This window comes from Rhinatrema bivittatum, chromosome 5 (genome assembly GCF_901001135.1).
Source record: "Rhinatrema bivittatum chromosome 5, aRhiBiv1.1, whole genome shotgun sequence".
NCBI classification, from domain to species: Eukaryota; Metazoa; Chordata; class Amphibia; order Gymnophiona; family Rhinatrematidae; genus Rhinatrema; species Rhinatrema bivittatum.
In genome coordinates, this window is record NC_042619.1 from 79343832 (window position 1) to 79370551 (window position 26720).

The 26720-nt window shown below is 45.9% G+C and overlaps 1 protein-coding gene across 1 annotated transcript in view; it reads left to right on the forward strand.

Annotated features, from left to right (window-relative positions):
* RNF17 (ring finger protein 17) overlaps window positions 1-26720 on the forward strand; it is a 1084608-nt gene that overhangs the window by 923153 nt on the left and 134735 nt on the right. Inside the window, exon 33 of the mRNA XM_029603155.1 lies at window positions 21353-21509. Within this exon, the coding sequence (XP_029459015.1) occupies window positions 21353-21509 (157 nt within the window). The remainder of the gene's footprint in view (window positions 1-21352; window positions 21510-26720) is intronic.

The following is a 26720-nucleotide window of genomic DNA, read 5'->3' on the forward strand; positions in this document are numbered from 1 at the left end:
CCACGCCAAGTGTGGTTTCCCATACTCGAGGATCTCTCCATCCGCAGGCACATTCCGTTGGGAACTCACCTGCTTCTGATCACTCAGAACAACAGATGTCTACGCCATCCCAATCTTCAGGCCTTGTCCCTGATGGCATGGATGTTGAAAGGTTAATTCTTCAACCACTTAACCTTTCAAATTCGGTTTCTCGTGTCCTGATTGCTTCACGAAAGCCTTCCACAAGAAAATCTTATTCCTATAAATGGAAAAGGTACACATCATGGTGCACCTCGCAGTCCCTTGATCCCTTTTCCTGTCCAATCCCAAGGTTTTTGGACTATCTCTGGCATTTATCGGAATCAAGCCTAAAGACCTCTTCCATCAGAATGCATGTCAATGTGGTAGCTGCCTTCCATAAAGGTGTCGGGGATGTCCCTATATCGGTACAACCCCTCATAACAAGTTTTCTTAAAGGCTTGCTCCATATCAAGCCACCTTTACGTCCTCCCGCCCCTTCTTGGGACCTTATCTGGTTCTCGGGCGGCTCATGAAACCACCATTTGAACCTCTTCACTCCAGTGACCTAAAATATCTCACATGGAAAGTGATTTTCCTCTTGGCTATCACTTCAGCTCGCAGGGTTAGTGAGTTACAGGCCCTAGTTACCTATCCGCCTTACACTAAACTCCTGCAGGACCGAGCGGTACTCCGCACTCACCCTAAGGTTTTGCCTAAGGTGGTTTTGGAGTTTCACATTAATCAATCCATCATACTACTTATCTTCTTTCCCAGGCCCCACTCCAACCCAGGGGAACAGGCTCTGCATACCCTCGACTGTAAATGGGCTCTAGCGTTCTACCTAGACAGTACAGTTGCCCACAGGAAGAGCACTCAGTTATTCGTCTCTTTCCATCCCAACAAATTAGGGCAACCTGTGGGTAAGCAGACTCTCTCCTCCTGGTTGGTGGACTGCCTATTTTTTGCTATCAGCAAGCAGGCATTCCTTTCCAAGATCGTGTTAAAGCACACTCTGTGAGGGCCATGGCAACTTCAGTAGCACACCTACGATCGGTGCCGCTTCCTGACATTTGCAGGGCTGCCACCTGGAGCGCTCTCCACACTTTCGCAGCCCACTATTGCTTAGACAAAGCCGGAATACAAGATTCCATCTTCGGCCAATCTGTCCTGCGTAACCTATTTCCAACGTGACGTACCAACACCCTTCCGCTTGCCCAGTGGGGTTCAGGATGCCAACAACTGTGCAACAGGCACAGTTGTTGTGCCTGTTGCACACCGTTGGGTACATTTGGTGCATGTTCAGACATCCTCAGCTCGGTACTCACCCATATGTGAGGACTACCATCCTGCTTGTCCTGTGAGAAAGCAAATGTTGCTTACCTGTAACAGGTGTTCTCAGGACAGCAGGATGTTAGTCTTCACGAAACCCGCCCGCCACCCCGCAGTTTTGGGTTTGTAGCGTTTTGTTGTTTTATTTTTTCGGCACTGCCTGTAGCTATCAAATAAGACTGAAGGGGGGGACCCCTGCTGGCTGCAGGGTTAGTGCCATGCTGGGCATGCCCAGTAGGGGCCAGTCAAAGTTCTAGAAACTTTGACAGAAGTTTTTCGTGATTGGGCTCCATCCTGTTGATGTCACCCATATGTGAGGACTAACATCCTGCTGTCTTGTGAGAACACCTGTTACAGGTAAGCAACATTTGCTTTACGTTCCCATAGCAGCGAAGCCCAGCCTGGAGCCCTGCCTTCCAACATGGAAATGATATTGCTCGTCTTGACTAAATCAGACAGAAACTGTGATGGCAGCAGGGTGAAACGAACAAAGATTTGGTTGAGAAACCACGGCACTGTTTTGCGTCCCCCGAATACCTGGCAGTTTCCTGGTGCTCATAGGTTCGAGGCTAGGCATCTGAACAGGCGCCAGCGGTGGTAATGGGGGTGTGGCGTCCAGACGGGTTGCCAGTCTTTCCACAGTGGCCGTCAAGACATCTAGACAATGTTGCTGCTGTTATAGTCGCTGAGCGATGCCAGGAATGACCTGGAGGCCAGCAAGATCCGCCGGGTCCATGGCCTTGCAAACTGTTATGTTCGTGGACCCTTGAACCGGCTGAGACAGATGACGCACCATGGGAAGGCCCACAGTGGAGGTCAGAGCCGGGAGGCAGCATGAGGCAGGAGACCTGATGGATCTTCACCACTGGAAGCCCGAGATCCCCCCCAGGAGGAGCCCATGAGGATCCGAGTCGCTTGGACTTACTAGTGGTCTCCTGTGGTGAGTATCTGAAGAGACATCCCGGAGAGTGAAGATGAGGAAGCTGGAGCCAGAAGGCCAACTGGAACTTCACCACTGGGAGCCCGGGAGGACCTAAGCCGCTTGGACTTAGGCGTGGCCTCCTGGATGAAGTGAGCAGGATACTGGGGAACAAGCCGAAGTCGGAAGCCAGGAGCAAGCCGAAGTCAGGAACAGCAACTAGAGACTCTAACCGAGTGAAGCTCATTGCAAGGCAAAGGAGAAGACTGCCAAGCCAGTTTAAATATTGGGGGCGGAGTCGTCCTCTCCCGCGCTGGCCCCTTTAAATAGTAGAGCCACTGCGCATACGCGCGCCTAGGGGGCGGGGCCAGATGCCGGGCATCGGCGTCAAGAGAGGCCACAGGAAGGGCTTAAACAGGCCAGGAGGGAATGCCAAGGACCCCGGAGCGGCTTGGGGTGAGTGTGGGAGCCGGCCGCAGACCTCCGCGGTCCGGATCGCAACAATTAGCTCTCGTGGCCTGGATGACTAGGGCCTTTTTTTACTTACTTATACTTTAATTTGGATGTCCTGGCTGTTAAGATTCATGGAACAGTTGGAATACCTCCTATTTAGCATGCATGGATGTGTGTGTTTTGTTTTTTTCTTTTCTCTCATTTTTCTATGTAATGCTATATTCAGTCTGAGGGAGGTGGGGTCCCAACGCACGTGCATGGACCCATTTGTCCATGATTGTACACTTATGCACTTGTTTGCTCATTTTTATTTTAAGGGGGGATTTGTTTGGGTGGTATTATGTTCTACATGATAGCCTATAATCGTCCTGGTTTGGTTTGTAACTGTCATAGGTAAATGGCAAATAAGTTTTGCGCAGCTTTTGGTGATAGTGGTCTTGAGGGGACAAAGACATTCATTTAGTGTTAATTCCAGATCTAGGCTGGGGGGTCTGGTTCCTTAAGCCATGGATTTTCTAACCCTCCACTTTATCCCCCAGCCCCCATGATATCAACTCAGATACGCTGGGCGTCCTGGAACATCTCCAGTATTGGAGTATTGGCTCAGTCTTTAAACCACACAAAATATTGCAAGCACTAATGACAAAACATACATATAGCTGTACTACAGGAAACCCATCTCACGGCCTCAGAGCACCAAAAGTTATGCAAGCAGTGGGTTGGCCAGGTCATTTCCTCTGTCGGGCATGAAAAAAGCAGGTGTTTCTATTTTGATAGGTCGCCAAATTCCCTTTCAATTAACTAACGTCACCAGTGACCCGGAAGGGAGATTCTTATTGGTCTCCGGCCTTTTATATTTATTTATTTATTTATTTTTAACTTTTATATACCGACATTCTTGCATTAAATGCAAATCATGCCGGTTTACAGTGAAACAGAAAAAGCAGGAAAAAATTCCTTAGTCGAATACAATGAAACAGCTTAGTTAACAAAGGAAACATAAAAATAAATTTTTACATATACACAAAGGTTTGCACGAAGGGGTGCATAAAGGGGAGAGCCCCTTTGTCGCGCGCCAAAGGCGCGCGACGCCTGGTGTTGAGGCTGTCTTAACTGTCCGATGTTAGTGACGTCATGGGGGGGCGGGTCTAATGAACGCAGCACTTACATCGCTGCTTCTTTCCAGTTCCAGGTGAAGATCAAGCTGTTTATGTCAAGTCGATAACCATTTGTAACACATATGATCCTGACATGTATGTCTATTCTTCTTTTGTACAAATCTTACGTTTATTGACCAATCATACCTTGGACTTTTTAATCATTGGGGGAGATTTTAACTTTATGTCCCTGTGTTAGACCGATTCTCATCTTCCACAGCACATATGGCGAGTCTGTCAGTCAAGGGTCCCAAGTACCTTTGCCACAGTCTAGATTTAATTGATGTATGGCACCTACTTCACCCCCACGATAGAGATTACACACATCTCTCGAGCACATGGTACCTGCTCGCGCCTTGATTATTTTTTGGTAAAAAGGGGCGACTTTGGCTGTGTGCTTAAGACTGGAATCTGTCCCATAGCTATCTTGGACCACTACTTTCGATGGAGGTGGAAGGTTTTTGAGACACTTCCCTCCCCACCCCCACCCCCCCCACGCACACACACACACCCACCACACATTTGTGGCGGTATCCCAGATACTTATACACTGATTCTTGCTTTCGGGACTTTCTACAACAAAAATGTGATACATTTTTAGAGCATAATAAAGAACATCAAGACTCCCCATTCTATTCTGGGAGATGGCGAAGGCCGTATTACGAGGAGAGATCATTTCCTTTCGGCTCGATCCAGTAAGGCCGCGGTAAAAACAGTAAGGTAGTGTCAGGCGCACCCTTCCTCCCCGCACGCACAGTTCTCTTCACTAACTCCCCGATACTCTCCTCTAATCGCATGCAAATGCATGCCGCGGCTGTGAAGCGTTAGGGAAGGGTTATGCCCGCGCAACCCATTTTACTGTATAGGCGCTGTAACAGCGCCTATACAGTAACCTGGGTGCGCTGGTACCTGTCATTTCAAATGACATTTGAAATGACAGGCACCAGGAAGTGTAAAAAAGTTTAAAAAGTGTAAAAAACAAAAAACCTGTGTGTTATATAAAAAAATAAAACAATTTTAAATACCTGTCGGAGGGCCGTGGGTCCAGGCGGCCGGTGGGCGGCGGGCAGCCATCAGCGGCATCCGGTAGTCCCTTCTCCCTTCCTCCCTCCCTCCCCTGCCTGGATGAGCGCCAAAATCGCACGGGCGGGTCGGCAGCGGGGGGGGGGGCGGCAGCAGGATCCGGGAGCGGCGGGTAGGCAGCAGCGGGGTCCGGGGGGTCCGGGGCAGCGGCAGCGGGGGGGCGGCAGCAGGATCCGGGAGCGGCGGGTAGGCAGCAGCGGGGTCCGGGGGGGCAGCGAGATCCGGGGAGCCAGCAGCGGCAGCATGATCGATCGCGCAGGCAGGTAGGTGGCAAAGTAAAGATGGCCGCCAGCACGGGAAAATCGTGCAATTGGCCGCTGAAGACGTGACGTCACACCCCGTGACGCCAAACGTCGTGACGTCACGTCTTCAGCGGCCAATTGCACGATTTTCCCGTGCAGGCGGCCATCTTTACTTTGCCACCTACCTGCCTGCGCGATCGAACATGCTGCCGCTGCTGGCTCCCCGGATCTCGCTGCCACCCCCGGACCCCGCTGCTGCCTACCCGCCGCTCCCGGATCCTGCTGCCGCCCCCCCGCTGCCGCCCCCCCCCGCTGCCGCTGCCCCGGACCCCCCGGACCCCGCTGCTGCCTACCCGCCGCTCCCGGATCCTGCTGCCGCCCCCCCCCCCCCCCCCCCCGCTGCCGACCCGCCTGTGCGATTTTGGCGCTCATCCAGGCAGGGGAGGGAGGGAGGAAGGGAGAAGGGACTACCGGATGCCGCTGATGGCTGCCCGCCGCCCACCGGCCGCCTGGACCCACGGCCCTCCGACAGGTATTTAAAATTGTTTTATTTTTTATATAACACACAGGTTTTTTGTTTTTTACACTTTTTACACTTACCATAGCAGGCCCGAGCCTTGCTACTTTTTCGTTTGTTTTTTTTTGCCCTGGTCCCGTCCGGTCTCCTGCAGCCCCGTCCGGTCCGGACGGGGCTGCAGGAGACCGGACGGGACCAGGGCGGGTAAGCAATGTTTTTACCCTACACTACACTACACTAACTCCTACTAGGGGGAGGCGGTAAACTAGCAGGTTAAGGCCGCGGCAGAACAGCGGGTTACGGAGGAGATAATATCAGCGCCCGTTACAGTATCGCAGGGGAATAGCTAATTCCTTCATTATACAGCTTTTTCGTTCATTTACATGCCGGGTGCGGAAAGGGTTATGCGTCTGTTTTCAGAAGCGATACGGACGCGTGAAACTGGACACTGTATCGCCGAACTGCCTTGCGCGCCCGAATTGTGCGCTACGAGCACGTTACAGACGGGCAATCCTCGAGCGGACGATACTGGATCGAGCTGTAAGTGAGTTCCCAAAAAAAAGCTTATGTCTAACAAAATTTTTCGTTTGGAAGAACAGGTGGCAACTGCCCACTGCGCATGTGTCCCAACTGACTCCAGTCCATAAAGACAACTATCGTATGGCTCAAACTACACTCAATGAACTCCTGCATCAGAGAGCCAAAAAATCCTTGACTTACTATCAGGTCAATACAGTAAAGTGCGGCCGCAGTTACCCTGTTTCTAACCCGCCTTTTACTCACAATTTGGCTGCGTTAGCCCAACCCGCGATTCACTATCCCCTTTAACCCATTCTTACCGCCTCTTTAAATCAATGCATAACCCCTTCCGCCCGTGGCATGTATATTAGATGTAAACGATCGGATTAGCTATTCCCCTACCATTCAGTAATGCGGGCCCCGACTATCGCCTTTTTAACCTGGAGTTTAGCCGCGCGTTTAACCTGCTAATTTACCGCCTACCCCTACCCCTGCGTTAGAGGCAGGGGTAAGGGTAGACGGCAAACTTTCTCCCAAAAGGAAGCCTAAAAACCTAAAATCCCCTGCTCCCGAAGCTACTCAACATGTTATCAACTTACTTTTTGTTGCTTTCAGCCCCTTCAACCTTCTCTGCCGTCCTCCAGAGGGGGCAGCCGGCGGCGAAAGCGGCTTGCAGTGGTCCCCCCAGCGCAGGTCCCGGTTCTCCTGGCTCTCGATGTTCCAGCAGGTACTCCACGGCGCGTTTTCCTTTAACCATCTACAGGCAGAGATTATGGCAACGGGATCCATAGCAAAGCTCCTCTGTCCGGGACAGTGCACGTCCCCACTTAATAACATTTCCCAGCTAAACTCGAGAGGAGCTGGGAGCCAGCTTGACTTCTGGCTGACAGCTACCCCAGCCCCCCAAAAAAAAAGATTCCTGAGTTACGGCCTTGGAAGCGAAGCAAAGTGTACTTTCATGGGCTTGGACGCCCAAATTGACGGGCGCTCAAGCCAATGAAAGCACAGGGACGGGCGGGCGTGATGTCATGGCGTGACGTTGTGACTTCACGCCCGCCCGTCCCTGTGCTTTCATTGGCATGAGCGCCCGTCAATTTGGGCGCTCAAGCCCATGAAAGTACGCTTTGCTTCGCTTCCAAGGCCGTAACTCAGCAATCTTTTTTTTTGGGGGGGGGGGGGTAGCTGTCAGCCAGAAGTCAAGCTGGCTCCCAGCTCCTCTCGAGTTTAGCTGGGAAATGTTATTATTAAGTGGGGCCGTGCACTGTCCCGGACAGAGGAGCTTTGCTATGGATCCCGTTGCCATAATCTCTGCCTGTAGATGGTTAAAGGAAACTGCGCCATGGAGTATCTGCTGGAACATCGAGAGCCAGGAGAACCGGGACCTGCGCGGGGAGATGGACTGCTGCAAGCCGCTTTCACCGCCGGCTGCCCCCTCCGGAGGACGGCAGAGAGGACGGCAGAGAAGGCTGAAAGGGCTGAAAAACAACAAAAGGTAAGTTGGTACATGTCGAGCCACTTCGGGAGGAGGGGATTTTAGGTTTTTAGGTTTTCATGGGTTAAAGTTGGGATCCACTTCCTGGTGCCTGTCATTTGAAATGACATTTGAAATGACAGGTACCAGCGTACCCAGGATACTGTATAGGCGCTGTATTAAGCGCCTATACAGTAAAATGGGTTGCGCGGGCCTAACGCCTCACAGACGCTTCTTGGACGCGGCTTGCATTTGCAAGCTATTTAAATACAGTATCGAGCGGTAGGTGAGCAGGACTGTGTCTGCGGCAAGCGCGGGTGCGCCCGGCACTAACGCAGCTCTTCCTACCGCTCCTTACTGTATCGGCCCGTATAAAAGTAAGTTTTTTTTTACTTTGGCAATAAATCGGGTAAATTTCTAGCCCAATTAGTAAAGTCACAGAAAGGGCAAAATTACATAAGAACATGCCATACTGGGTCAGACTAAGGGTCCATCAAGCCCAGCATCCTGTTTCGAACAGTGGCCAATCCAGGCCATAAGAACCTGGCAAGTACCCAAAAACTAAGTCTATTCCATGGTTCCGTTGCTAGTAATAGCGGTGGTTATTATCTAAGTAAACTTAATTAATAGCAGGTAATGGATTTCTCCTCCAAGAACTTATCCAATCCTTTTTTAAACACCGCTATACTAACTGCACTAACCACATCTTCTGGAAACAAATTCCAGAGTTTAATTGTGCATTGAGTGAAAAAGAACTTTCTCAGAATAGTTTTAAATGTGCTACATGCTAACTTCATGGAGTGCCCCCTAGTCTTTCTATTATCTGAAAGAGTAAAAAACCGATTCACATCTACCCGTTCTAGACCTCTCATGATTTTAAACACCTCTATCATATCCCCCCTCCGCCGTCTCTTCTCCAAGCTGAAAAGTCCTAAGCTCTTTAGTCTTTCCTCATAGGGGAGCTGTTCCATTCCCTTTATCATTTTGGTCGCCCTTCTCTGTACCTTCTCCATCACAATTATATCTTTTTTGAGATGCGGCGACCAGAATTGTACACAGTATTCAAGGTGCAGTCTCACCATGGAGCGATACAGAGGCATTATGACATTTTCCGTTTTATTCACCATTCCCTTTCTAATAATTCCCAACATTCTGTTTGCTTTTTTGACTGCCGCAACACACTGAACCGACGATTTCAATGTGTTATCCACTATGACGCCTAGATCTCTTTCTTAGGTAGTAGCACCTAATGGAACCTAACATTGTGTAACTATAGCATGGGTTATTTTTCCCTATATGCATCACCTTGCACTTGTCCACTTTAAATTTCATCTGCCATTTTGATGCCCAATTTTCCAGCCTAACAAGGTCTTCCTGCAGTTTATCACAATCTGCTTGTGATTTAACTACTCTGAACAATTTTGTATCATCTGCAAATTTGATTACCTCACTTGTCGTATTTCTTTCCAGATCATTTATAATATATTGAAAAGTAAGGGTCCCAATACAGATCCCTGAAGCACTCCACTGCCCATACCCTTCCACTGAGAAAATTGTCCATTTAATCCTACTCTCTGTTTCCTGTCTTTTAGCCAGTTTGTAATCCACGAAAGGACATCGCCACCTATCCCATGACATTTTATTTTTCCTAGAAGCCTCTCATGAGGAACTTTGCAAAAATGCCTTCTGAAAATCCAAGTACACTACATCTACAGGTTCACCTTTATCCACATGTTTGTTAACTCCTTCAAAAAAGTGAAGCAGATTTGTGAGGCAACACTTGCCGTGGGTAAAACCATGCTGACTTTGTTCCATTAAACCATGTCTTTCTATGTGTTCTGTGATTTTGATGTTTAGAATACTTTTCACTATTTTTCCTGGCACTGAAGTCAGGCTAACTGGTCTGTAGTTTCCTGGATCGCCCCTGGAGCCCTTTTTAATTATGGGGGTTACATTAGCTATCTTCCAGTCTTCAGGTACAATGGATGATTTTAATGACAGGTTACAAATTTTTACTAATAGGTCTGAAATTTCATTTTTTAGTTCCTTCAGAACTCTGGGGTGTATACCATGCGGTCCAGGTGATTTACTACTCTTAAGTTTGTCAATCAGGTCTACCACATCTTCTAGGTTCACTGTGATTTGGTTCAGTCCATCTGAATCATTACCCATGAAATCCTTCTCCAGTACGGGTACCTCCCCAACATCCTCTTCAGTAAACACTGAAGAAAAGAAATCATTTAATCTTTCCGCGATGGCCTTATCTTCTCTAAGTGCCCCTTTAACCCCTCGATCATCTAACGGACCAACTGACTCCCTCACAGGCTTTCTGCTTCGGGTATATTTTTAAAAGTTTTTACTGAGTTTTTGCCTCTATGGCCAACTTCTTTTCAAATTCTCTCTTAGCCTGTCTTATCAATGTCTTGCATAAACATTGGCAAGTTAAATGTATTATCCTATTTTCTGCTGTTGGATCCTTCTTCCAATTTTTGAATGAAGATCTTTTGGCTAAAATAGCTTCTTTCACCTCCTCTTTTAACCATGCCGGTATTTGTTTTGCCTTCTTTCCACCTTTCTTAATCTGTGGAATACATCTGGATTGTGCTTCTAGGATGGTATTTTTTAACAATGACCACGCCTCTTGCACACCTTTTACTTTTGTAGCTACTGCTTTCAGTTTTTTTCTAACTATTTTTCTCATTTTATCAGTTTCCTTTTTGAAAGTTTAGCACGAGAGCTGTGGATTTGCTTACTGTCCCCCTTCTAGTCATTAAATCAAATTTGATCATATTATGATCACTATTGCCAAGTGGCCCCACCACGTTACCTCTCTCACCAAATTCTGTTCTCCACTGAGAATTAGATCTAAAATTGCTCCCTCTCTCGTCTGTTCCTGAACCAATTCTTGGAGGAGAAGTCCATTAATGTCTATTAATCAGTTATACTTAGGGATAAGCCACTGCTATTAATTGCATCAGTAGCATGGGATCTTCTTAGTGTTTGCGTAATTGCCAGGTTCTTATGGCCTGGTTTGGCCTCTGTTGGAAACAGGATGCTGGGCTTGATGGACCCTTGGTCTGTCCCAGCATGGCAATTTCTTATGTTCTTTTGTTCAATTGCTCCATAAAGCTGTCATTTATTCCATCCAGGAATTTTCTCTCTTTAGCGTGTCCTGATGATACATTTACCCAGTCAATATTGGGGTAATTGAAGTCTCCCATTATTACCACATTACCAATTTGGTTAGCTTCCCTAATTTCTCTTAGCATTTCACTGTCAGTCTCACCATCCTGACCAGGTGGACCGATAGTATACTCCTATCACTATAGTCTTCCCCGACACACAAGGGATTTCTACCCATAAAGATTCAATTGTGCATTTACTCTTGTGCAGGATGTTTATCCTGTTGGACTCTATGCCATCCCGGACATGTATGTATTTATTTATTTATTTTGAACTTTTATATACCGACATTCATGTGCAAAATTACATATCACATTGGTTTACAGCGAATATGAAAAGCATAAACGAATGCATTACATCAAACGAGGGATACAGGTAACTGGGATCAAAGATACAAATAAATACTATGTTCTTCATGAGAGCAAGAAACAAAACACAAGTTGTCACATTTCCAGGAAACATAACAGGGGATCAAAACCAACTTTGATAGAAGATGAGGTCGAGAAAGGGGCATAACCTATGAAACTGGGTGATAATGGACTAATGTGTAAATTACACGGGGGATGGGAAAAGGTAGAGACAAAACCTAAGGATGAAGACAAATATTTCTAGCATGGGTGGTAGAGAGATGCAAAGCTGCCTGTTGAGCAAAGCGTTGTTCAGAGAACGAGAAGTTTAATTGAAAAGCTAGTCCAGTTATTATAGAGAAGGATGGATGGATCATCTTAGATTAAGGAAAAGCTTTACAAAACAGCCAAGTTTTGAGTCTTTTTTTGAAGGTTATCGGGCATTGTTCTTGCCGGAGATCTGGTGGGAGAGCATTCCATTGTGGAGGGCCAGCTGTGGAAAGAGCTCATTTCCTTAGAGGATTTGGCGGGAGGGGCGTAGAGAGTGTCTCTATAAGCAGATCTAACCGGTCTAGAGGGTTTGTGGGGACGAAGCGGGATATTTAGATCAAGTGGCGTGAGATTGTGCATGGCTTTGTGTATAATCATTAGGACTTTGTACTGAATTCTAAATTTGATCGGAAGCCAATGAAGGCTCCGCAGGATAGGTGTAATGTGCTCTCTTTTGTTGGTCTTGGTCAGTATCCTGGCCGTAGCGTTCTGCAACATCTGCAAGGGTTTGATGGTGTTTGCCGGGATACCGAGAAGAAGCGAGTTACAGTAGTCTGTTCTTGAAAAGATGACTGATTGAAGAACAGAGCGGTAGTCTCGGAAGTGTAGGAGGGGTCTCAGCCGTTTTCGGACTTGTAATTTGAAAAAGCAATCCTTTGCGGTGTTATTGACAAATTTTTTTAGGTTCAGTTGGTTGTCCATGATGACTCTGAGGTTTCTCACATGGGAGGAGAAGATTGGTTGAACGGTGAGATGATTGTTGGATCCTACATTGTTGTTGTCCTGGGAAATGAGGAGGAGTTCTGTCTTTTTGGTGTTAAGGACTAAGTTGAGGCTTGTGAGAAGGTGGTTGATAGATTCAAGACAGTTATTCCAGGAGCAGAGGGTTTTGGGTAGTGAGTCCATGATCGGGATGAGTATTTGCACATCATCAGCTTATATGTAATGAGTTAACTTTAGATTTGAAAGGAGCTGGCAGAACGGGAGAAGGTAAATGTTGAAGAGGGTTGGGGATAGAGAGGAATCTTGGGGAACTCCCAAGGATGAGCTGACAGGGTGGGATTCTTTATTGTTGATTTTAACCTTGTAGAATCTATTGCTAAGGAAAGACTTAAACCAAGATAGTGCGGTACCCTTGATGCCAATGTCAGCTAGCCGATCCACGAGAATTGCGTGGTTCACCGTGTCGAAGGCGGCTGATAAAGCACCACACCGCCTCCCAGGTGCTCCTCTCTGTCATTGCGATATAATTTGTACCCCGGTATAGCACTGTCCCATTGGTTGTCCTCCTTCCACCATGTCTTTGAGATGCCAATTAAGTCCGTCATCATTCACTGCTATACATGCTAATTCTCCCATCTTACTTCTTAGACTTCTGGCATTAGCATACAAACATTTCAAAGTTTGTTTTTTGTTTGTATTTTCATTCTGCTTTTTAATTGGGATAAGTTAGAATTTTTTAGCTCAGGTGAGTTTTTTATTACAGGCACTTGGGGCTTGAAAAGAAGTCGGAAGCTGTGCCTTTGTAAAGGCCTCAAATGCCTCTGCAGCAGTTTTGACTCTGTATGTCACTCCTTGTACTTGAAAGAATAACCCAAACGGATAATTCCAGCGGTACTGGATTTCATTGGCTTGCAGGTTGGTAGTGACTTCTCACAAATCATACGTTTCCTTAACGTTGCTGGAGCAAGATCTTGATAAACAGATAATGTATGGTTGTTCCTTCATCCGTCAGGCCATCATATATATATTTGCTCTTCCAGAGTAAAGCTGTGAAAGCACAGCACAAGATCTCTCGGGCGCAGGCCCCTCCTAGTTCCCAGGGCTCTGTGCGCACGTTCTAGATGCACCTCTGGTACCACAGACTCTGGGTTGGATGGGCCCTCCCGGTCCTGAGATAAAATGTGATTACATATTTGAAGAGCCACTGTGGGAGAATCAGCGAATTCAGGGGTATCAGGCACCCCCCCGGATGCTTAAATTGTTTCTCCTGCTCCGGTTTTCTAAATCCTCTATTTTTTCCTGTAATGCTTGCATTTCGGAGCTAGATGTAGAACACCGCATATTCAGTTGGTTAATAGTGTCTCCCTGACTGTCAGCGTGGACACATGGATTTCTCTATATAGGCTGGAAGGGGATGGGACATCACTGGAGAAGCAGAGTAGGTGACGGGCAGATGGCGGCCTGGTCCTTGCAACTGTGTCACATTAAGCATAGAAGGCTTTGCAATCTAGGGCTGCTGAATCTCTCTTGTACTTGGGATAAATGGCGACTAGGGTAATTTCTCTCAATGCTAAGGGATTGAACACACCCAGGAAATACACACTTTTAAAAAGGGAGCTGCAGCGGCAAAAAGCGGGCATTGCGTTTCTTCAAGAAACGCATGTTTGAAAGCATCACGAATGCCTCCTTATCTTCCCCCAATATTCCACCCATTACTGGGCAGCTTGTACAAAGCACAACCAGTACGCGGGGGTGGGAATCCTACTATCCTCGACCTTTGTGTATGAGGAACTTTTCAAGGTCCTGGACTCACAAGGCAGGTATATACTCTTAAAAATTAGGGTGGGCAAACGTAGCATCACCTTATTAAATATTTATTTCCCAAATACCAATCAATCAGCATTCCTACATATAATTGATCGACTACTTCAGCAGCATTTAGATGGGGACTTCTGGGTGGAGATTTCAAAGCTATCTTAGACCCCAGTCTGGATACTAATTCTCGGACAGTAGCAGCTGCTAGCTTCAGACTCTCGTGGCACTCTTTCTTAGATAAATGGAGTCTTATAGACATATGGAGAAAGCGCTACCCGCACTCACCTTCCTACACTTTTTATTCCCACCAACATGGTACATACTCCAGAATAGATTACTTTTTCTTTTCTGCCCGATCGCTAAATCAATTTCAAAAGGTGGGCATTGACAATATCACATGGTCAGACCACGCCCCAATGTGGGCGGAGATCTGCCTCAGAGATTCAGATACAGGTTACAGGCCATGGAGACTCAATGATAGTCTCTTAAAAGACTCTGACTTCATTGACCAACTAGAGGGGCACATGACAAACTATTTTATTGAGAATCAATTGGATGGTATATCCCCATTGATCGTCTGGGAATGCTCAAAGGCGGTTCTCAGAGGCCTATGCATTGCTAGAGCTGCATACTGTAATCGAGAAAGGGAAAGACAACGTAACTCAATTAGAATTGGCGTCTTTAACGCGACAACATAGTGCTACCCGCTCCGAGGTTGCATACCAGAAACTGTTGAGAATTAAGGACCTACTGCAATCCCTGGAGGATACTGCCATCACCTTACCATGTTGAAACAGCAATGTTTTGAGGGGGGTAACAAGGTAGGGAGGTATCTAACTCAATGATTGAAGGCAGCTCAAGCACAAACAGTAGTGGCTAAAATTCAAAATGACCAGGGCCAGCTCATAACCACATCTGAAGGTATACGTAACTCCTTCACTGGCTTTTATTCCCAATTATATTCCCGAGACATTTCTATTTTGGACGAGGCTATCGACAAATATTTGCAATCTATTGCACTACCAACACTTACTAGTGCGCAACAGGAATTTTTGGATAAGCCTATTGAGCCCTCTGAAGTGCTTACCGCTGTAAAGAATTTGAAACCTGGCAAAGCACCGGGAATGGACGGATATACTGGTACTTACTATCGATGCTTTACTAAATCCCTGGTGTTCCCCTTAACTGATATGTTTAACTCTTTATTGAGAGAGATGTCTATCTCTAAAGACTCCAACACGACCGGCATCACAATATTGATCTAAAGATACTGGCTCGGGTACTTGCCGCCAGACTGAATGGGGTGCTACCAGGCTTGGTTCTCAGTGACCATGTGGGTTTTGTTCCGGGCCAGATGGCGGCTGACAACGTCCGGCAGATAGTTGATCTCATAGATTTAGTTCACTGTAATAAAACCCCTGCTGTCCTTCTCTCATTGGATGCAGAGAAGGCATTTGACCTGGTACATTGGTCCTTTTTGTTTAAGACACTAAAGGGTATGTCTTTTGGGGTTTCCTTCTTGACCTGGCTAAAGAAGTTGTATGCACAGCCTTTTGCAAGAGTCAAGGCAAATGGTAGCTATGGTGTCCCCTTTGCAATCCAGCGAGGGACTAGGCAGGGATGCCTGCTGTCCCCTCTGCTCTTTGCCCTCTTCTTAGAGCCATTTACCACTAGAATAAGGGATGGACTAAATATACAGGGGGTACGGAGAGGTGACATCCATTTGAAGATCTCCCTTTTCGCTGACGATGTTATGTTCATCCTTACGAATCCGGAAGTATCCCTCCAGGGAGTTATGTCTGAATTAATTTGGTTCACTTCAGTTTCTGGTATGAAGGTGAATAATAAGTCTGAGCTTCTCAACCTAACATTGTCCCCAGCAGCTGTGCAATTTTTAAGTCAGAAATTCCCTTTCAAATGGGCAATCTCTTCACTGAAATACCTGGGGGTCTGGTTGGGTTCCTACACCAAACATTTTGCCCTAAATTATAACCCACTTTTCCACTCTATACAAGTGGATTTAGCGAAATGGCACCAACAACACCATTCTTGGCTGGGAAGATTAGCTGTAGTCAAAATGAATGTACTACCCCGTTTTCTCTACTTTTTTACCACCATTCCTATCTGTATACCTACTCCCCTACTTAAAAAATGGCAGCAATTTGTATGCAGTTTCATTTGGCGTAAATGACCACCTCGGGTCGCTAGGGCCACTTTATACCAACCCAAGAACAGGGGTGGCTTACAACTGCCTAATCTGACCTGGTATTTCTGTGCGGCCCAACTCCATGCGCTAGTGACTCTACACCGCACCCATGATCCTCCGCAATGGGTGAGGTTGGAACAAGCATTGTTGGGGCCTTTCCCGATAGAGGCAGTACCTTGGCAGCCTCAATCATCATGGGGTCCCACTCAATATTTTCCTTGTGCTTTGCATACTACTATTAAGATTTGGCATCAGTGGAAATCTGTTGGTGGGAATGGAGCCAATACTCTTTGACTTCTTTGTTTTCTAATACTGTATATCCAGCCTCCATTTTCTCTAAGGCTGCGAGGCAGTGGTCTCAGGCAGATATCACTAGACTGGAACATGTGCAGCAGCAGGGTACCCTCATGTCTTGTATACAACTATGTGCTAAATATTCACTTGATGACATTGAGTTTTTGCATTATGCCACTCAGGCTGACTGGAACTCTATTTGAAAACTTTTGTAAGCATGCTGCCACACTAAGAGGAGTTATATCTAAAATATATGCCCTTTTTAATGGCAAGCAACCTGGTAAGTCCAAACACCGTGCCTTATGGGAAACTCTATTCCAGACCACTCTGGAAGAGAAGGACTGGGACATTATCTATGCTATGGCTCATAAATGCTCAATATCCACTGGGTTACAGGAAAACTGCTATAAGTTGCTCCACCGATGGCACTACACCCCAGAAACTTTACATAAATTTAAACCCACTCTTTCAGAGAAATGCTGGAGGGGGTGCAGACAAACTGGCACATACTTTCATATTTGGTGGGAGTGCCCCAAGATGGCTCAGTTCTGGTCGACAGTAACAGAATGGATTTCACAAGTCTTATCGATACAGTTGGAAGTTCAACCTTGGCATGCACTTCTGGGTCTTCCCATTTCGGGATATAAGAAGGAAAACCAACGATTTATGCTTCAAGTTTTTATTGCAGCGAGATGAGAAATCGCATTATATTGGAATAATAAAGTCACACCAAGTTTGGCGAAGGTACAAAACAGACTTCACACTTACTATCAACTAGGCAGATTTACTGCCATACATCACGATAGCTTGAAACGGTTTTTAAATATCTGGGGCTCCTAATCTAGGTGGCTGGAAGTGCAATTATAAATGTCTCAGTGCTTACCTATGTATTGTTAATTCTCATGGCCGTCTTCCTTTCTTCTTCTTTTTCTTTCCTTCTTCCTCTTTTTGTCAGATGCCTACAAGCCCAGATTCCTGCGTGTCATGTAAGGTGCGCTCTGTTAAGAATGTCTATCTATTATGGTTATCTTATTGCCTATAGGTACACATTTATATTGTACTTCTTTTTTTTTCTATGTGATCCTGGATGTTGGGGAGGGAGGGGGGATTGGGTAATGACTACTGAATAATATACATTGGTCAATCATACCAGTTATCTGTTTGCGACTTCATCTACAATGTAACATCAGTGTTATAGTTTTCATGTTGCATATGTATCTTGTTTATTTTTTGATTGCCAATAAAAAAAAATATTCAAACAAAAAGAAAATACTGCTAAAAACACTGCTAGTATCCTTAGAGAATACTCTGGTTGGTCTCAGGAACTGGGTGTTTTTTCTACTGACCATTACTCCAAACTTTTACCTAGAGCTCGCTTGATCACTACGAATATGGTGCCATGGTGAAATCCAATATAAATTTCTCATGCGAGCCTATATTTCCCCAGAATGAGCTATTAAAATGAAAATCTTGCATTTGGACCAGTGTCCCTAATGCAAATCTACTAGAGGTACCCTCGGACATCTCTTTTGGACCTGTCCTAGTATACAAAACTTTTGGGGCATTGTTCAGCAACATATTTGGGGCATTACACAGATCTCTCTCCCCCCCCTGGACGCATGGGCCATGTTATTTTATGATTTACATGATGTCAGTTTTCCCAATCCACATATCCGACTTTGGGTTCGCAAAACATTGCTACTAGCAAAAAAAAGCAACTCTACACCAGTGGCTGTTGCCAGAAGTGCCTACTCTTACTCAGTGAAAAATTGCCCTTCTTCATCTCTGTATGTTGAAAAGGTTGATCTAACGATTAAGTGTAAATCACTTCTCAATGTATGGCAGTTATACCTACAAACGTTGCCTCAGAAAACTCGCAGCTTTTATTTGAACACTTTCATGACGCACATTTTTAATTATTGTGCAATATACAACTTGACTTTGGGTTCTTTCAATGACCACTCAGAAAAGTTATACCTGTTCTCAGTTTATTTGGGGGGGGGGGGGATAATTCTGTAGTGGGGGTTTTCATACTTGTTCTGTTTGTTAGTTATCTGACTGTCTCATGACATTATTGTTCCGCCAGTGTGAGAGGGTGTGCAGAGTAACCATTCCCTCCACATCTGTCTCCAGATGTAAATTATTTATTTATGTCAATATTCAATTAAAAAACATATTTTTGAAACCTAAAACAAATCAAAAAAAACTCTTTCACTCGGCGCATAGTTAAGCTCTGGAATTCATTGCCAGAGTATGTGGTTACAGCAGTTAGTGTAACTGGGTTTAAAAAAGGTTTGGATAAGTTCCTAAGAGGAAAAATCCATAAACATATTAATTAATAAACAACAATAATTCAAGATTTATTTAATGTTTGGGTGCTTGCCAGGTACTTGTGACTTGGATTGGCCACTGTTGCAAACAGGATACTGGGCTTGATGGACCCTTGGTCTGACCCGGTATGGCAATTCTTATGTTCTTATATCTAGTTTAATCTGGTTGTTTGCATTTATCCCATTATTACTCTCCTCTGTTGTAAAGATGGCCATGTGGGAGGACTTTACCAGGAGAGACCTCTCGAAGGAGAGGAAGGGCGAAAGGGAATGCTGATAGCTCCTTTTTCCAGCTGGGAGCTTGAGTCATCTGTTCGGCGTTGCTGGTTACGCCCCCCCTGTGATGTCATCACTCGGAGACGGACTGTTGAATAAATTCGGGGCAGGGCGGCGCAATTAACCGGAGGACTTTACCAGGAGAGACCTCTCGAAGGAGAGGAAGGGCGAAAGGGAACGCTGATAGCTCCTTTTTCCAGCTGGGAGCTTGAGTCATCTGTTCGGCGTTGCTGGTTACACCCCCCCTGTGATGTCATCACTCGGAGACGGACTGGTGAATAAATTCGGGGCAGGGCGGCGCAATTAACCGGAGGACTTTACCAGGAGAGACCTCTCGAAGGAGAGGAAGGGCGAAAGGGAACGCTGATAGCTCCTTTTTCCAGCTGGGAGCTTGAGTCATCTGTTCGGTGTTGCTGGTTACGCCCCCCCTGTGACGTCATCACTCGGAGACGGACTGGTGAATAAATTCGGGGCAGGGCGGCGTGCAGCCGAAGCCGCGCGCCAAAGGGGCGCGCCCCTTCTAAATTTTTTCTTCTAGTTTACATTTCTTTCCTGTATGGGGAGAAAATGGAAAACTAAGGTGTGGACATCTTCCCCAGCACCGCTTGAGACCAGAGGACCAATGGACTCCCATATTATTAGAAGGGTAAGTCAATCTGCCCGCAGTTCGATTCCCGATATCTCTTTTTCATCAGGAACTTCTCAGAGCCCCAGCCAATTGCAGCCACCTCAGCAAATTTTTGAAGTACCTGACCTCTCCCATCAAAATTTGCCTCAAATGGAAGAAACACCAAATATGGACTCTCTAGTCCTCCCTATTATTGGGGGAACAGAGGAAGAGGGGACAATAGGAGATTCAGGATTACAGGCAGTAATCACAGAACACGTTGATCCCCAAAATGTTACTTTGGGAGACGTTTGGCGAGCTATTAATGAGTTGCAGAAAACTATGACTATGTCAATTGCCCAAAATAATAAAACCTGTAATGAGATTAAAGACTCTGTAGGAAAACACAATGTTCGATTAGATAAATTGGAGGAAGCTAGTAAGAATATGACATCACAAATAAACTCTCTACAAGTGGTTAATAATTCATTTATCAAGGATAGTTTAACTCAGAGGCAGATAGAAAATCTGGAAAATACAATTAGGATGAAAAATCTGTTTTTTAAATTTTCCAGTAACCAGACTTATATCAGCCCAAGAATTATTAAAAAAATATTTTGTAGAAATTTTGGCAATCAATAATATTGATGAAAAAAAATCTCAAAATTATATTATATTTCTAATACGAGCTTGAGATTACAGGAGGATGAGGAGGGTATGGACCAAGTCCAACAAGATTCCCCTAATTTAACAGCGTTCTTAGAATCATCTATTGATGATATACCTAAAAGAGCAACTTTATTTGTCACCTTTTGCAGGGAAAGTGATAAAAATTTAGTCTTACAGAAATATTTTAAGAATAAGGATTATTTGTTCTGTGGCCAGAAAATACAGGTTTTTCCGGACTTTTCACGTAGTACGCAACTAAGAAGGAAACAATTCCTAATGTTAAAACAAAGGGTTTTGGCATTGGGGGCAACTTTTTTCCTAAAATTCCCGTGCAAATGTTTAGTTGTACTACAAAGAAACAAATTTATTTTTCAGGATCCAACTCATTTGGAAACTTTCCTACAAAATAAGGGTTGAGGTAGATAAAGCTGCAAATAAATAATGTTTATCTCCAATGTTGCAAATTTGAATTGCATATTTTCCTAATAATGTATTGAATTGATCCTCCCATAATGTGGACTAGTATTTTTGATGTATTTGTCTTTCTAAATAGGATTGCTTTATGTTTATTCATACATGAAAAATGTTTTCTTTTTGATTTTTTACAATTGTAATTTGTTTAAAATCTCAATAAAGTATAAATTATTAAAAAAAAAAAAAAAGATGGCCATGTTAGGATATATGATGAAAACCTTTTATGATTTTTGGACTCTTTAAAGGAAGTATCTGGGTTTTTTTGTTTAAAAAAAAAAATCCTCTGATGTGGCAGTCAGTTTATTGGAGAGTGGGGAAGTATTTGGGGAAAGTGCTATGACTGGAAATTTGAGGATGGGATTTCTTCTGAAACAATAATTGAGCTTGTCTTGTAGCGATTACTTGTATGGAAAATAAGTTATGATTTATCATATTAAAACATTAAATAGTTCCATTTTTTTTTTTCAGGTATTTATCTGCCTTGACTCAAGGGATGCCGTTAACCAGTTTACTGACACAGATAGCGGGGTCAGCTGTGAATCTGAAGCAGATGCCCTGGATCTAGACATGCGGAGATGCAATGAAAATATTGAGGCGCTGATTCCACTTACAGATTTTAGATCTGGTATTTTTTTATTTTATTTATGTTCAGCTGATTTCTCAGGAATCTCCACCTTCCCATATTAGTGATCAGGACTCATTTGAATTTGCACATTGCAACCCTACTCACAAACATTTGTCCTTTTCATACCATCTCCTAACATAACTGCTAATTGTTGCTGTTTAAGCTGTGCCTGCTATATTTTCCTCCCAAAGGTCATGTATAATAGCTTTGCAGTATCTAGAGTCAGCATAAGGAAATACAATTTTAAATTTCCTAGCATGTAGACAGATGAACTCAGGACCAATAGGTTTATGCGCCCCTGCCAGCAGATAGAGACAGAACAATCTGATGTCACAGTATACATAACCCTGCAGTGACCCCAGCCTGCCAGTATTCTCCGACTCCAGCAGATGGACGTGCATCTCCCTATGGGAATTGCTTTGAGCTTTTTGAAAAGAGAAATTTTAAATTCAGGAAAATAAAGCCCCACTCTCCTGCGGTGATACCTAAAGGTCCCTCCCCCAGTTGAGAATTCCTGAGGTGATTTCTGTAGTCCCTCAGAGGTGTGCCTGGTTCTGGTAGCTGGGTTTTCCGACGTGGACTTAGCTGCTAGTTCAACTGAATGGCAGCAGGTGCAGGAGGCTGAGTGCAGCAATGACGACAGATGCCTTCTCCCCCCACAGCTGGAGGCTGGTTCTATACTCAGCTAGTAAGCACTGAGCTCAGATTAGGTTAAACATTTTTTTTTACCTGAATCGGAGACAGTTGGAGGGGTTTCAGGACTTCCTCCGGTCTCCGTTCTTGGCATGCTGTTCCAACTCCCATTGGGGGTTGGGGAACTGGACAACCTGGTGGGTTGAGTGGCCCCCGGTGGGCTAGGCCCTGCACTTAAGCTTTTTTCTTGCATGCCACATGGTAGGCCATAGCGACCATTTTCACATGGTCTTCTACGTGACTGCCCTTTATAGTCCGTCCGTCAGTGTTTCGGCTCTGCGTATGCGTTGTGCACTCAGTTTTTAGGCATGCTTTTTACATGCACAAGCTTTTCATTGCGCTTAATATGGCACACAGGTTGTGCATACACCTTGCCGCGCTTTCTTCCAGGCACATTTTTGGCTGTATTTCATTTTTGAGCACGAACCATTCTGACACACATTTACCGCAGCATTGGCACTGGTAAGCAAGAAGCCTAAGCGTCTTCCTATTTGTGATGCCTGTCATATTAGGGCATCTCAGCCTGACCTGGTTTCTAATCTGTGTCAGCGCTACTCAGATGCTCAGGGAAAGTGGTCTTGCTTGGATTTTGCTAAGCCTGGTGATGATGGGTTGCTCACGGCCTTGACTGGAGGGATGCCAGATCTTGGTTTTCCCTTGACTGGCTCCTCTGCCTGCAAGGGCAGTTCTGTGGGACCAGCTCCAGTTCCTTCTGGGCTTGGTCTGGACCCAGCTGCTTTTTCCTGGGTGTAATTTTTTCAAGGCTTATAAGCCTTTCTTCAGATGCAGTCCTCCGCTTCCCCCATTTTTGTCCAGTCGGACTCTCAGCCAGTGTCTCCTCCCTCTTCCAGTCCTATGCTTAAGTGCCGGGGCTCGCCTTGGCTCCCTGCGGGTGTTCCCGACAGGAATCCAGATGGCACTGATGATGTTGATCCTGATTTCTTGAAAGATGGGGAAATTCCTCCAGGGCTGAAACCGTATCAAACCATGTTGCGGTTCTTTCATAGAGATGAACTTCCGGCCCTGATTTCCCAGACCTTGAAACAGCTGGATGTTCCTGGTTTGGATGCTATGTCAGAGCAGAGGAAGAACCCCATTTTTGTTTTTTTACGAAAGCCTCTTGTTTTTTCCCGGGGATGGATGCCATCCAAGAATTGATTGATCTAGAATGGGACGCCCCAAGGCAAATTTTAAAGGGGATCAGACATTGGAAGGCCTGTACCCCCTGGATCCAGCTGTGAGAGAGCGTTTGAGTTTTCCCAAAGTGGATGCTCTAGTATGTGCCAATTCTAAGCGGATGACTATCCAGGAAGAGGGAGGAGCAGCCTTGAAGGATGTACACAATAGGATTGAGGCTATTCTTAAGCTTTTGAGGCGGTGGTGATGAATTTAGATTGTCTCCTGTTGCACCCTAGTGGGCGAGATCTTGTCTGCTTCTGTCTCAGGTGTTTGAGTCTGGAGGGAATTCCTGAGCGATTATGGAGCTCTCTGCCGCCTTTTTGGCAGATGCAAGTGTGATTTTCTCCAGACCTCGGCCAGAGGAGTGGCTTCAGTGATAGCGGCAAGGCATCAACTCTGGTTGCAAAATTGGTCAGCTGACATAGCTTCCAAAGCCAATCTTACCAAGATGACCTTTAAAGGCTCGGCTCGTTCTTGTTCGGGAGAGAGTTGGAGAAACTGGCCAGTAAGTGGGGCAAGTCTCTGGTGCCTCGGTTGCTGGAGGATAAGAAACAGTTACAGCGCCCCTTTGGTATGAGGGGTCGTTTCCAGGGTTCCAGGTGTTTTTGGCCCTACAGAGGGACAACCTTTCAGCGGACTTAGCCTTTCGTTAGGTCTCAGTCCTTTCAGCCCTGAAAGCCAAAGAGGAGTGGGCTCAGATGGTGGACCTTTCCGAACTTCCCAATAATGAAGGTTTACTGACTCACCTTCCAGAACAGGACTGAAGGTGAGCCTCTCTCTTTTATTGGAGGTGGGTTGAGATCACGACGGACCAGTGGGTCCCAGAGGTGATACACGGAAGGGTATGTACTAGAATTTCGCAGTATTACTGTGGGCGTGTTCATGGTGTCCCCTTGCCACTCCCCGCAGGAGGAGGCAGTGGAGATCATGCTTCAAAGGCTCCTCAGACTGAGGACTGTGGTTCTGGTGCCCATGACTCAAGAAAATATGGGGCGATATTCCATTTATTTTGTTGTGCCCAAAAAGGAGGGCTCCTTTCATCCCATCGTGGATCTCAAGAGGGTCAGCCATCACTTGAAGGTGATTCATTTTCGAATGGAAACCTTATGCTCTATAATAATGGCTGTGCAGTCGGGGGAATTTCTGTCCTCCTTCAATCTGTCAGAGGCTTACCTTTATATTCCCATACAATTGGAATACCAATGCTTTCTACACTTTGTGGTGTTGATGTTGGTGTTTCAGGCGCTGTCTTTTGGTGTCGCCACCGCTCCCAGATCAATTTCCAAGATTATGGTGGTGGTAGCGGCGGTCTTACAAAAAGAAGGAATCTTGGTGCACCCATATTTGTATAACTGGCTGATTTGAGCCAAGTCTCAGGAAGAGAGCCGCCTGGTGACACAAGATGATCTCCTTATTGCAGGAGCTCAGTTGGATGGTGAACTTGGCCAAGAGCCATCTTCAGCCATCCCAGTCGTTGGAGTATCTGGGGGTCCAGTTCGAAACAGGACAGAGTTTTCCTACCAGAAGTTCAGATCCAGAGATTGATGTCTCAAGTGTGTCAGTTGATAAACACTATATGCCCGACGGTGTGGTCCTTCTTACAGGTACTCTGATGGCAGCTACCCTGGAAGTGGTGCCATGGGCAAGGGCGCATATGCATCCTTTCCAGCGCTTTCTGCTATCTTGTTAGAACCCGCAGTCTCAGGATTATGCGGTTCGGCTCCACTTGCCAATGGAAATCTGATCCCAACTCCAGTGGTGGTTGCAGGATGATCATCTGAGAAAGGGAGTTCCCTTATCCTCTCTCCGGCCTGGTTGTACTAATCATAGTTGCGAATCTCCATGGTTAGGGGGCTTACTGTCTGGAGTTAATGGCTCAGGGGCACTGGAATGCTGAAGAGTCCCGCTGGAATATCAATCGCCTGGAGGCCCAGGCGGTATGGCTGGCCTGCTTTCTGTTCAGCCACAGGCTGTGGAATCAAGCAGTTCGCATGATGTCCGACAACGCGACGATGATGACCTATATCAATCGCCAGGAAGTATCGTAGGAAATAGACCAGCTGATGGAATTGAGTGGAAGGTCATCTGCAGGTGATCTCGGCCTCTCATATTACAGGATAAGACAACGTAAGAGCAGACTTTCTCAGCAGCGAGAGTCTGGGCCCAGGAGAATGGGTATTGTCAGCCGAGGCATTTCAGCTGATTGTGGATTGCTGAGGCCTTCCGTTCCTAGACCTGCTGGCGATTTCTCGAAATGCGAAGGTTGTTTGCTTCTATAGTCGCAGGAGAGATCTGTGGTCTCTGGGAACAGACGCTATCGTACAGATCTGGCCAGAAGACAAATTGCTTTGTCTTTCCTCCGTGGCCCTTGCTGGGCAGGATAATGCGCAAGATCGAAGGCCACAGGGGGCTAGTACTGCTGTTGGTACTGGACTGAGTCAGGCGTTCGAGGTATGCGGATTTGCGACAACTCCTGGTGGAGGGCCCCCTTAGTCTTCCACCGCACATGGATCTGCTTCAGGAGGGACCAGATCTTCACAAGGATCCAACTCTATTCTGTCTTACGGTTTGGCCCTTGAAAGGGCTCGCATGTTAAAACATGGTTATTCCTCTGTAGTGTTTGCCACTTTACTCAGCGCTCAGAAGTTCTCCACTTCCTTAGCTTATTTGCGGATTTGGAGAGTTTGAGGCCTGGTGTGAGAGCGGGATGTTCTTTCTCATTCAGTTAAGATCCCTCTCATTCTAGATTTTTTGCAGGATGGATTGAATAAAGGCTTGGCCCTTATTTCCTTGAAGGTGCAGGTTGTGGCTCTTGCCTGTTTCATAGGCCTGGTGAATGGTGTTTCTTTGTCATCTCATCCTGATGTGACCCATTTTTTGAAGGGAGGAAGAATCTTATGCCTCCCTTGAGATTACCAGTTCCCTTGTGGAGTCTTAATTTGGTGCTGGACTGTTTGGCAGGCCCTACATTCCTACCACTGTGTAGCCTTTCCTTACGGTTGTTGACCTCGAAGTCTGTGTTCCTGGTGGCTATATGTTCTGCCATCAGTTTTCCTGAGTTGCAGGCCTTTTATTGCCAGAAGCCGTTCCTTTGCATGACTCCAGGGGCATTACAGCTGCATACTGTTCCATCTTTCTTGCCCGAGGTAGTCTTTGGCTTTCATTTGAATCAGTCCATCTCCTTGCCATCCCTGGATAAGGTCAGGGATGCGGAGGAGTTTTTCCACATGACAAGATGTTAAGCATCTTGTCATGTGGTATCTGGAGGTCTTTGAGTCTTTTCAAAGGACAGATCGCCTGTTTGTTCTCAATAGCGGGAGTAAGCAGGGTGCTCTGGCT